At 45.7% G+C, this 12,439-nt stretch overlaps 1 protein-coding gene across 1 annotated transcript in view; it reads left to right on the top strand.

Annotated features, from left to right (window-relative positions):
- cspg4 (chondroitin sulfate proteoglycan 4) overlaps positions 1–12,060 on the top strand; it is a 94,906-nt gene extending 82,846 nt beyond the window's left edge. Inside the window, exons 9-10 of the mRNA XM_024379030.2 lie at positions 5,983–6,166; positions 6,622–12,060. Of these exons, the coding sequence (XP_024234798.1) occupies positions 5,983–6,166; positions 6,622–8,501 (2,064 nt within the window). The 3' untranslated portion in view covers positions 8,502–12,060. The remainder of the gene's footprint in view (positions 1–5,982; positions 6,167–6,621) is intronic.
- Positions 12,061–12,439: the final 379 nt, after the last annotated feature.

The raw sequence follows: 12,439 nt of genomic DNA, 5'->3' as shown, positions 1-12,439 counted from the left end.
GGTATGACGCTACAAGATTGGCAACCTATATATGGGGAGTTTCACACATTCTTCCCTGCAGATCCTCTCAAGGTTGGATGGGGAGCGTTGTTCCACAGCTATTTTCAGATCTCGCCAGAGATGTTCGATTGGGTTCGAGTCCGGGCCCTGGCTGGACCACTTAAGGACATTCAGAGACATGTCCCAAAGCCACTCCTGCCTTGTCTGTGTGCTTAGGGTTGTTTTCCTGTTGGAAGTTGAACCTTCACCCTAGTCTGAGGTCCTGAGCACTCTGGAGCAGGTTTTCATCAAGGTTCTCTATACTTTGCTCCGTTCATCTTTCCCTCGATCCTGACTAGTCTCCCAGTCCCTGCAGCTGAAAAACATCCCCCACAGCATGATGCTGCCAGCACCATTCTTCACCTTTGGGATGGTGCCAGGTTTACTCAAGATGTGGCGCTTGGCATGCAGGCCAAATTGTTCAATCTTGTTTTCTTCAAACCAAATAATATTGCTTCTCGTGGTCTGAGTCTTTATGTGCCTTTTGGAAAACTCCAAGTGATTCTGTCTGGCCACTCTACAATGAAGGCCTGGTGGGTGGAGTGCCGCGGAGATGGTTGTCCTTCTGGAAGGTTCTCCCATCTCCACAGAGGAACTCTGGAGCTCTATCAGTGACCATTGGGTTCTTGGTCACCTCCCTGACCAAGACCCTTCTCCCCGATTGCTCAGTTTGGCTGGGTGGCCAGCTCTAGGATGAGTCTTAGTGGTTCCAAACTTCTTCCATTTAAGAATGATGGAGGTGTTGTTCTTGGGGACCTTCAATGCTGCAGAAATGTTTTGGTACCCTTCCCCAGATCTGTGCCACGACACAATCCTATCTTGGAGCTCTACGGACAATTCCTTCGACCTCATGGCTTGTTTTTTTACTCTGACATGCACTGTCAACTCCCTCGATCTGGGGCTCCACGCAAGATCTCACCCCGTGGGGTCAAAATGATTACAAGAACGGTGAGCAAAAATCTCAGAACCACACGGGGGCCTAGTGAATGACCTGCAGGGAGCTGGGACCAAAGTAACGAAGCCTACCATCAGCAAGGGCATTGAAGATGAAATGTGGCTGGGTCTTTCAGCATGACAATGATCCCAAACAAACCGCCTGTGCAACGAAGGAGTGGCTTCGTAAGAGTGGCCTAGCCAGTCTCCAGATTTCAACCCCATAGAAAATCTTTGGAGGGAGTTGAAAGTCCTCATCCTACTCCTCCTCTGTTCCGCGGGTGATGTGGAGGTAAACCCAGGCCCTGCATGTTCCCGGGCACCCTCATTTGTTGACTTCTGTGATCGAAAAAGCCTTGGTTTCATGCATGTCAACATCAGGAGCCTCCTCCCTAAGTTTGTTTTACTCACTGCTTTAGCACACTCTGCCAACCCTGATGTCCTTGCCGTGTCTGAATCCTGGTTTAGGAAGGCCACCAAAAATTCTGAGATTTCCATACCCAACTATAACATTTTCCGTCAAGATAGAACTGCCAAAGGGGGAGGAGTTGCAGTCTACTGCAGAGATTGCAGGCTAAGTAATGTCATACTTTCCAGGTCCATACCCAAACAGTTTGAATTTCTAATTTTAAAAATGAATCTCTCCAGAAATAAGTCTCTCACTGTTGACGCCTGCTACCGACCCCCCCTCAGCCCCAAGCTGTGCCCTGGACACCATTTGTGAATTGATCACCCCCCCATCTAGCTTCAGAGTTTGTTCTGTTAGGTGACCTAAACTGGGATATGCTTAACACCCCGGCAGTCCTACAATCTAAGCTAGATGCCCTCAATCTCACACAAATCATCAAGGAACCCACCAGGTACCACCCTAAATCTGTAAACAAGGGCACCCTCATAGACGTTATCCTGACCAACTGGCCCTCCAAATACACCCCCGCTGTCTTCAATCAGGATCTCAGCGATCACTGCCTCATTGCCTGTATCCGCTACGGGTCCGCAATCAAACGACGACACCACATCACTGTCAAACGCTCCCTAAAACACTTCTGCGAGCAGGCCTTTCTAATCGACCTGAACCGGGTATCTTGGAAGGATATTGACCTCATCCCGTCAATTGAGGATGCCTGGTCATTCTTTAAAAGTAACTTCCTCACGATCTTAGATAAGCATGCTCCGTTCAAAAAATGCAGAACTAAGAACAGATGTAGCCCTTGGTTCACTCAAGACCTGACTGCCCTCGACTAGCACAAAAACATCCTGTGGCGGACTGCAATAGCATCGGATAGTCCCCGCGATATGCAACTGTTCAGGGAAGTCAGAAACCAATACACGTATTCAGTCAGGAAAGCAAAGGCCAGCTTTTTCAAGCAGAAATTTGCTTCCTGCAACACAAAATCCCAAAAGTTCTGGGACACTGTAAAGTCCATGGAGAACAAGAGCACCTCCTCCCAGCTGCCCACTGCACTGAGGCTAGGTAACACGGTCACCACCGATAAATCCATTATAATCGAAAACTTCAAGAAGCATTTCTCAACGGCTGGCCATGCCTTCCTCCTGGCTACTCCAACCTCGGCCAACAGCCCCCCCCCCGCAGCTAATCTCCAGCTTCTCCTTTACCCAAATCCAGATAGCAGATGTTCTGAAAGAGCTGCAAAACCTGGACCCGTACAAATCAGCTGGGCTTGACAATCTGGACCCTCTATTTCTGAAACAGACTGTTCAACCTCTCTCATATCGTCTGAGATCCCCAAGGATTGGAAAGCTGCCGCAGTCATCCCCCTCTTCAAAGGGGGAGACACCCTGGACCCAAACTGTTACAGACCTATATCCATCCTGCCCTGCCTATCTAAGGTCTTCGAAAGCCAAGTCAACAAACAGATCACTGACCATCTCGAATCCCACCGTACCTTCTCCGCTGTGCAATCTGGTTTCTGAGCCGGTCACGGGTGCACCTCAGCCACGCTCAAGGTACTAAACGATATCATAACCGCCATCGATAAAAGACAGTACTGTGCAGCCGTCTTCATCATTCATTCATTTTGTTACTAAAGCACCTTATACCACCCACCACTGTGACCTGTATGCTCTAGTCGGCTGGCCCTCGCTACATATTCGTCGCCAGACCCACTGGCTCCAGGTCATCTACAAGTCCATGCTAGGTAAAGGTCCGCCTTATCTCAGTTCACTGGTCACGATGGCAACACCCACCCGTAGCACGCGCTCCAGCAGGTTTATCTCACTGATCATCCCCAAAGCCAACACCTCATTTGGCCGCCTTTCCTTCCAGTTCTCTGCTGCCTGTGACTGGAACAAATTGCTGAAGTTGGAGACTTATCTCCCTCACCAACTTTAAACATCTGCTATCTGAGCAGCTAACCGATCGCTGCAGCTGTACATAGTCCATCGTTAAATAGCCCACCCAATTTACCTACCTCATCCCCACACTGTTTTTATTTATTTACGGTGCCTTGCGAAAGTATTTGGCCCCCTTGAACTTTGCGACCTTTTGCCAACTTTTTTAACAAATCAAAAACTGAAAAATGGGGCGTGCAAAATTATTCAGCCCCCTTAAGTTAATACTTTGTAGCGCCACCTTTTTGCTGCGATTACAGCTGTAAGTCGCTTGGGGTATGTCTCTGTCAGTTTTGCACATCGAGAGACTGAAATTTTTTCCCATTCCTCCTTGCAAAACAGCTCGAGCTCAGTGAGGTTTGATGGAGAGCATTTGTGAACAGCAGTTTTCAGTTCTTTCCACAGATTCTTGATTGGATTCAGGTCTGGACTTTGACTTGGCCATTCTAACACCTGGATATGTTTATTTTTGAACCATTCCATTGTAGATTTTGCTTTATGTTTTGGATCATTGTCTTGTTGGAAGACAAATCTCCGTCCCAGTCTCAGGTCTTTTGCAGACTCCATCAGGTTTTCTTCCAGAATGGTCCTGTATTTGGCTCCATCCATCTTCCCATCAATTTTAACCATCTTCCCTGTCCCTGCTGAGGAAAAGCAGGCCCAAACCATGATGCTGCCACCACCATGTTTGACAGTGGGGATGGTGTGTTCAGGGTGATGAGCTGTGTTGCTTTTACGCCAAACATAACGTTTTGCATTGTTGCCAAAAAGTTCAATTTTGGTTTCATCTGACCAGAGCACCTTCTTCCACATGTTTGGTGTGTCTCCCAGGTGGCTTGTGGCAAACTTTAAATGACACTTTTTATGGATATCTTTAAGAAATGGCTTTCTTCTTGCCACTCTTCCATAAAGGCCAGATTTGTGCAATATACGACTGATTGTTGTCCTATGGACAGAGTCTCCCACCTCAGCTGTAGATCTCTGCAGTTCATCCAGAGTGATCATGGGCCTCTTGGCTGCATCTCTGATCAGTCTTCTCCTTGTATGAGCTGAAAGTTTAGAGGGACGGCCAGGTCTTGGTAAATTTGCAGTGGTCTGATACTCCTTCCATTTCAATATTATCGCTTGCACAGTGCTCCTTGGGATGTTCAAAGCTTGGGAAATCTTTTTGTATCCAAATCCGGCTTTAAACTTCTTCACAACAGTATCTCGGACCTGCCTGGTGTGTTGCTTGTTCTTCATGATGCTCTCTGCGCTTTTAACGGACCTCTGAGACTATCACAGTGCAGGTGCATTTATACGGAGACTTGATTACACACAGGTGGATTGTATTTATCATCATTAGTCATTTAGGTCAACATTGGATCATTCAGAGATCCTCACTGAACTTCTGGAGAGAGTTGCACTGAAAGTAAAGGGGCTGAATAATTTTGCACGCCCAATTTTTCAGTTTTTGATTTGTAAAAAAAGTTTGAAATATCCAATAAATGTCGTTCCACTTCATGATTGTGTCCCACTTGTTGTTGATTCTTCACAAAAAAATACAGTTTTATATCTTTATGTTTGAAGCCTGAAATGTGGCAAAAGGTCGCAAAGTTCAAGGGGGCCGAATACTTTCGCAAGGCACTGTACTTTTCTGCTCTTTTGCACACCAGTATCTCTACCTGCACATGACCATCTGATCATTTATCACTCCAGTGTTAATCTGCAAAATTGTAATTATTCGCCTACCTCCTCATGCCTTTTGCACACAATATATATAGACACTTTTTTTCTTCTTTTTTTTCTACTGTGTTATTGACTTGTTTATTGTTTACTCCATGTGTAACTCTGTGTTGTTGTCTGTTCACACTGCTATGCTTTATCTTGGCCAGATCACAGTTGTAAATGAGAACTTGTCTCAACTAGCCTACCTAGTTAAATAGAGGTAAAATAAATTCAATTTAAAAAAAATAGTCATTGAGCATTTTTCAAATACACAACCCAAAACAAGTACTTTTATTTGAGTGTTTGAATGGTTATTTGTATAAATCATATTCTGCTAAATCATATTTCAAATACTAAAATACAGTGACTCAAATACACTCGCATGCATTTAATCCAAGTATTTAAAAATTGTATTTGAAAATACTGTGTATTTCCAAATACATTAAAATATTCAACTACTTATCTTTTCAAATAAAATATATCTGAATATGTCCTTTGTCCCAATACTTTTGTCCTCTAAAATGGGGTGACTATGTACAAAAGTGCTGTACTTTCTACACAGTTCACCAAGGCTGCACTTTAACCTCATAGTTATTGTATAATTTCAAATCCAAAGTGCTGGAGTACAAAGCCAAAAACATTTGTCACTGTCCCAATACTTTTGGAGCCCACTGTATGTGAAAGTAAGATATTTGAGAGATATTTGAACCCAGTTCTGACGCCCACACAAACACGCTCGCTCTCTCACTCACTCACAAACGCGTATACACACACATACAAACACACAGCTACCTGGGTCGTGTTCATTAATTAAGCGCCAAACTGAAGATTACATGCTGAAACAGGGAGGGAATACCTGGTCTTGTCTAATGAGAAATGCTCATTTTTGTTTCTAAACATTTAAAACGTTGCCTTAATGAACAATGTCCAATCCTCTGCTCTTCCCCACAGCTGGAGTCCGGGGCCGTATTTTACGAGCACCAGATGCCTGAGGAGCCCTTCTGGGTGGTCCGGGACACTGTGGAGCTCCTGCTCTCCTCCCCTCCAGCCCCCGCTGTGCATCACGTCCTCCCCATCACCGTGTCCTACTCCGCAGCCAGCCACAACATCTCCTCACAGCTCTGGAAGAACAGAGGTAGGTAGACCCACATGGATCTGGGCAGGTGCCATGTCAAAAGTGGTGGATACCAAAGAAAATGGTGTCCAGGTCAGTCATTGTATGGGATTCAAGGCGTTTCACAACATCTAAAAATGCAGATAACTGTGTACTAGCACTAGTGACTTCCGGTGGTTCTATTCTACTGAGTAAGATAAATCAAGCTGACTTGACATACAGTATGTATTTGACACAGGTCTGGCTGTCTGTTATCAGTGTAAGATATGCATGTGTGTCAGGCAGCAGTTTGTAAACAAAATGTTCTGTAAACAATATTGCTATTGCAGGTTTATTGAATCAGGTCTGTTCATGGCATAATTACAAAGAAGAGAAGCATTACAAGAAAATAAAAAAGTTATTTCAAATGTCATATAAAGAAAGGGTATGTGGCCCTATACATCAATGGATCATCTTGTATATTATTTTCTTTTCAGGTCTGGACATAGTGCAAGGTCAGAGGAAGGTGATTGACAGTTCCATCCTGGACGCCTCCAACCTGCTGGCCAGCCTCCCCGAGGTGGAGCGAGGTCCCTTGGACGTGGTCTTTGAGGTGCGCCGCTTCCCGGCCCATGGGAGAGTCACCCTGGGGGGCCTGAATCTGCCCCAGGGTGCCCCCTACTTCATGCAGGAGGATGTGGCGCAGGGCGAGCTGGAATACCTCCACGATGACTCTGGAGCCTCCGTGGACAGCTTCTCCTTCCGAGCCCGGCTCAACTCCCAGGGCCGCGGCACACTTCCCCCCTCCCCAGCCCAGGCAGTGGTCCTGGAGGAGGTCTTCAACATCTCGATCCGGAGAAGGGACTCTAGTCCTCCAGAGCTGGTGAGCTTGGACGTTCTTCTGGAGGTTCTCCAGGGCTCCATGACGGTGATCACCCAAAAGTACCTCAACACCCGCGACGAGGACAGCACGCCCGATGAGGTGCGCTTCACAGTCTCCAAGGTGCCCACCAACGGGCGGCTGGTGGATGCCACCAAGGGTGACCACATCTCCACGTTCACCCAGGAGGCGGTCAACAAGGGCCAGGTGGGCTTTGTCAGTGACGGAAGCCTGTCGGACGGCTTCATAGAGTTCACTGTGTCGGACGGGAAGCACCACACTGAGCCGCACACTCTCCATGTAGGAGTCCTGGCCCGGACGCTGGTGCTGGCCAAAGCCCCAGAGATCCAGGTGCTGCAGGGGGACGACGAGACCCTAGTGACAGAGGAGATGTTGAGGGCCACCACAGGTGGCCCCAATGAGGAGGAAGTCCTCTACAAGATCACCAGTGTGCCCAAGTACGCTGCCGTCATGGTGGACCGGCAGCCCACGTCGGCCTTCACTCAGACCCAGATAAGGGAGGGCCGGGTGAGCGTTCGCTTCATCAAGTCCACCTCACCCCGGGACAGCGTGGCCTTTGTGGCCCGGAGCCGGGCGGCCAATGTCTCCTCTGTCCTCAACATCACGGTCAAGCCTCTGGCCAACATCCCCCAGGAACTCCTGCTGCCACGGGGTGCCACCGTGCTGCTGGACAAGAAGCTGCTGGATGCCACGCCGCTGGCCAACAAGACCCGGACATCACCCACCTTCAGCGTCATCCAGCAACCGCAAGGCGCCCGCTTCGTGAGGGCTGGCGGGAGAGGGCCAGAGGGAGACGGCCAGCCCGTGGACACGTTCACCCAGAAAGAACTGGATGAGGGACGTGTAGCCATGGAGATCCTGAATGGAACAGGAGGCAGCCAAGCCCAGGACGTGGCTCGCTTCCTGCTCAAGGCCCACGGGGTCCCTCCAGCTGAGTGCGTTCTCTCCTTCAAGACGACCCCTTACAACGCCTCAGCGGTCTACCCGGCCACTCTCCTTAAGGTCCCTGGCGGGTCTGCATGGTCCAATAGCAACGACCTCCCTGGAGGGGCGGGGTCCCCACGCATCACCCCAGCCAGCCCTCGCTGGAGGGGCAACATGGACTGGCCTCATGGAGGAGATGCCCCTACCACTGCCTACACTGACAAAGACTCCCATAGGAAACCAGTGGTGTCCAGGAGGAACAACCTGTGGTCCATCCTCATCCCCATTCTGATCCTCCTGCTCCTCCTCCTGCTGGTGGCCATCTTGGCTTTCTACTTGGTGCGTCGCAACAAGACGGGTAAACACAATGTGCAGACGGTGGCTGGCTCCAAGCCCAAAAATGGAGAGATCAGCCAGGAGACCTTCCGGAAAACCGACCCGGCCAATAACATCCCCATGTCCCAAATGGACTCCAAAGACGCCGACCCGGAATTGCTGCAGCACTGTCGGACAACGAACCCGGAGTTAAAAAAGAACCAGTACTGGGTATGAGAGTTGACTAATTGCTTAGACATAGGAAACAGAGAGGAAGATCCTCTACCATTTTGAATGCGGCCTTCTTGAATCATTCCTTTTCAGTGTTAAAGTCCTTTTTGCCATGCTAGTATTAAGAAATGTGTATGTTTTGATATCATTGGACATTTCACTATCACATATTAACATTGTGCCAATCCTCAGGTCAAGAAACACTGAATATTTCCATTGGTAAAAATGTCACCATTAAACTTAAGAGGGTTTTGCCTAACACGTATATTTATTTTTAGGACAACTGCTGGACATCTATGATGTACTTTTTCACAGGGCACAAATGAGGACATATTGTGCTTGCTAAAAATTTGTGTGCTGCCACAATATATTCAGTATGCTATTATAGGACAATATTACTAATTTGACTAAATAAACAGATTTATTTGAAGTTTTGGTAATAGTTTTATTGTAGTTTCGCTTTAACAGTAAAGGTGGACAAGTGTGTACATAATTCAACTCAATAAGGTAGATCTGTGCTGTATGAAGGAAAAACTGCCTTTTGTTTTTGATTACTATTCTATAAATGTATTATTGACCATGTATTTTTTTTGTTGCTTTGTTGTTCGGCCCCAATTCAATCTAACTTCTGTTGCAGTATTTACAAAGCCACATATGACATTTGTCCTGTTGTAGAATCAAATCTGAGGGGTTTTGGGCAGAGCCTTCTATTTGGATATACACTACATCACCAAAGTATGTGGACACCCCTTCAAATTAGTGGTTTCGGCTACTTCAACCACACCCGTTGATGACAAGTGTATAAAACCGAGCACACAGCCATGCAATCTCCATAAACAAACATTTGCAGTAGAATGGCCCATGCTGAAGAGCTCAGTGACTTTCAACGAACCAACATAGGATGCCACCTTTCCAACAAGTTAGTTAATCAGATTTCTGCCCTGCTAGAGCTGCCCTGGTCAACTGTAAGTGCTATTATTGCAAAGTGGAAACATCTAGGAGCAACAATAGCTCTGCCGCGAAGTCACACAAGCTCACAGAAAGGGACAGCCGAGAGCTGAAGCGCATAGCGCTTTAAAATCATCTGTCATCGGTTGCAACACTCACTAACAAGTTCCAAACCACCTCTGGAAGCAACGTCCGCACAAGAACTGTTCGTCGGGTGTTTCATGAAATGGGTGTCTATGGTCGATCAGCCACAACCAAGCCTAAGACCACCATGCACAATGCCAAGCTCGCAGTCATTGGACTCTGGAGCAGTGGAAACACATTCTCTGGAATGATGAATCATGCTTCACCATCTGGCAGTCCAGATAAGAAGAACACTAAACTGAAAGCAGATATTAAAGAGCATTTAGATTACCACTTGCAGTTTTTTCACACTATAAGTTTAGAAATATCTCAACTTAGAACTAAGAAGAATCCTTAAGTTTTGCCATTGAGTTTATTTAGGTTGTGAAAAGATCTATTTGGCGCTATTGGAAATATTATTGTAAATCTCTGTTCAAAAGTATATAGATGCATTACGAATAATGTCTGTTCAACCAACACTGTTGTAACTTTATTTGATGGATCAAGAAATGACTACTGGGGTGTTTGTTGTTTCTAACATCCCAAAGTTTGACTTATCTTTGTCCTCAGCTGGGCTGTCCCTCTAAAGTGGCTGTGTAGACAGCCTTAAGTGTATTTCCAGAGGTTCTCTCTTAAAATAACTGCACAGCCGGGCTGCATACCAGTTATTTTGCCACCCCTTCCCTCCACCCCTCCTCCCCTTCACTCTTCACTTGTTGGAAGACCACCACCCCCATCCCATTGGCTGGCATACAGTGATGACATGGCCCAGATCAAAAGCCAAATCAAGCCCTGTTTCCCATCGGGGCGTCCACCCTGGCAATTTCCCATCATCGCCCCAGACTCTGGCCTCCTCCATGGTCTGGGGACGGGGTTGTGCTAGACTGAGAGCTGTGTTTTCCTTGGCTGTGTCTGGCTTTTTAGTCTGACCCAGCCCACTGCAGGGCCTCAGACACTCACATGCATGCATGCAGCCACGCACACACACACAACCTGTTATGTTTGTTCCTTGATTAATGATAAACCGGGGTGTAGGTTCAACTACTTTTAATAACGAGATACTGTATATCTTTATATATAAATATAATCCAAATAAATGGCTCTGGTTTTGGTTATTTTTCCAATACCAAATAGACTACCCTCACAGGAATATACTTCAATTGTTCATATGATGGCACAAGTGTCTCAGGGCAGTAATTGTGAAAAGATGCTCCCTAAACATTGCTACGGCAGTTTTGATTGAATTGACCCTAGATCTTTCAACCAGCTTTTAATCGTATCCTTTCATTTAGCCTTTCAATGCTAAAGAGTTGCTCAAAACTGAACCACTTGCTTGGATTCACAGGACTGACATGAGAACTGATGACAAAAAACTGCCTAGTATAACATTTCGGCACCACAGACAGGACGTGACTCACGAGTGGCTGTCTTAAAAGCAACTCTATTGGCTGACAAGCAGCGGTCGAGGTAATTTTAGAACTGCCAGAGTTTTATTTTCCCGGCCTGCAATTAATGTTTAATAAAGGCTCTGATTTCTATATGTGAAGTTGAGAGAAACGTCTGTGATAGGATAGGTGTTTTACCTAAGCTCCACTGGTTGGATCATGTAGTATAGCACATTCTGTGAGAGGTTATTCTCTAGCTTGGTCCCAGATCTGTTTGTGATGTCTTTCCAACTGCTATGGTTGTTGTGATTTGGCAAGACAACACAAACACATCTGCGGCCAGGCTAGGTATTCTGTGCTGATGAGCTTTTGTGTCCCATTAGTGGTTTGCATTCCATAATTAAGATGAAGGTACAGTACAATCTTGCAATTTCAGGAGATACACTGTACAGCTTATGCCATAAGTAATAAAAACTCAAATTGGCATCACATCCTGGTGGTGCTGAAATGTTTATCTATAGACTTAACCTGAAAATTAGCACAAACATTTTTCAAAATAGACATTGATGGACACGCATAGTTTGAGTAAGAAACGCCATCAAAATAACATTAAAGCAGTTATTTACTGTCAGTGCACTGCAGGGTGTTTTCTTTTGATAGAAAATAATATAATCGTAAGTCATATCAACCACAATTTACAGAAACTTGTATTATTTTACTGTTACTACATTTACTAACCAAATGTCCTCTTTAATTTAATTTAACGGTGCCTATTACCTTGTATATACTCTGTTGCTTTTAAATTAAATTTGCTGCTGACTGCTGTGAAGTTGTCAAATTAGGAAAACATTTGTTCGGAATTAGACAATATAAAGGGTAAAGATAATTATCATATAATCACCAATTATATGAGAATATTGTTTGATGTATTTTATCATTTGATGAAAATAAATGGGCCTGAAGGTTAGTATCGTTACAAAATCTAACAGTATAACACATTTTGGCAACAGTTGTACATTTATTTTCCTTTGAAATGACTATATACAGTGCATTCAGAAAGTATTCAGACCTCTTGACTTTGTCCACATTTTGTTACGTTACAGTCTTCTTCTAAAATGGATTTGATTGATTTTTTCCTCATCAATCTACATTAAAAAAAACTTAAATATCACATTTACATAAGTATCCAGACCCTTTACTCAGTACTTTGTTGAAGATCCTCAAACTGTGTCATGTTGGATGGTGAGTGCCACTGCACAGCTATATTCAGGACTCTCCTGAGATGTTCGATCGGGTTCAAGTCCGGGCTCTGGCTGGGCCACTCAAGGACATTCAGAGACTTGTCCAGAAATCACTCCTGTGTTGTCTTGGCTATGTGCTTAGGGTTGTTGTCCTGTTGGAAGGTGAATCTTCGCCCCAGTCTGAGGCCCTGAGCGTTCTGGAGCAGGTTTTCCTCAAGGATCTTTCTGTACTTTGCTCCGTTCATCT

Source organism: Oncorhynchus tshawytscha, linkage group LG19, assembly GCF_018296145.1.
Source record: "Oncorhynchus tshawytscha isolate Ot180627B linkage group LG19, Otsh_v2.0, whole genome shotgun sequence".
Taxonomy (NCBI): Eukaryota; Metazoa; Chordata; class Actinopteri; order Salmoniformes; family Salmonidae; genus Oncorhynchus; species Oncorhynchus tshawytscha.
This window is presented reverse-complemented; position numbering and strand designations above follow the sequence as displayed.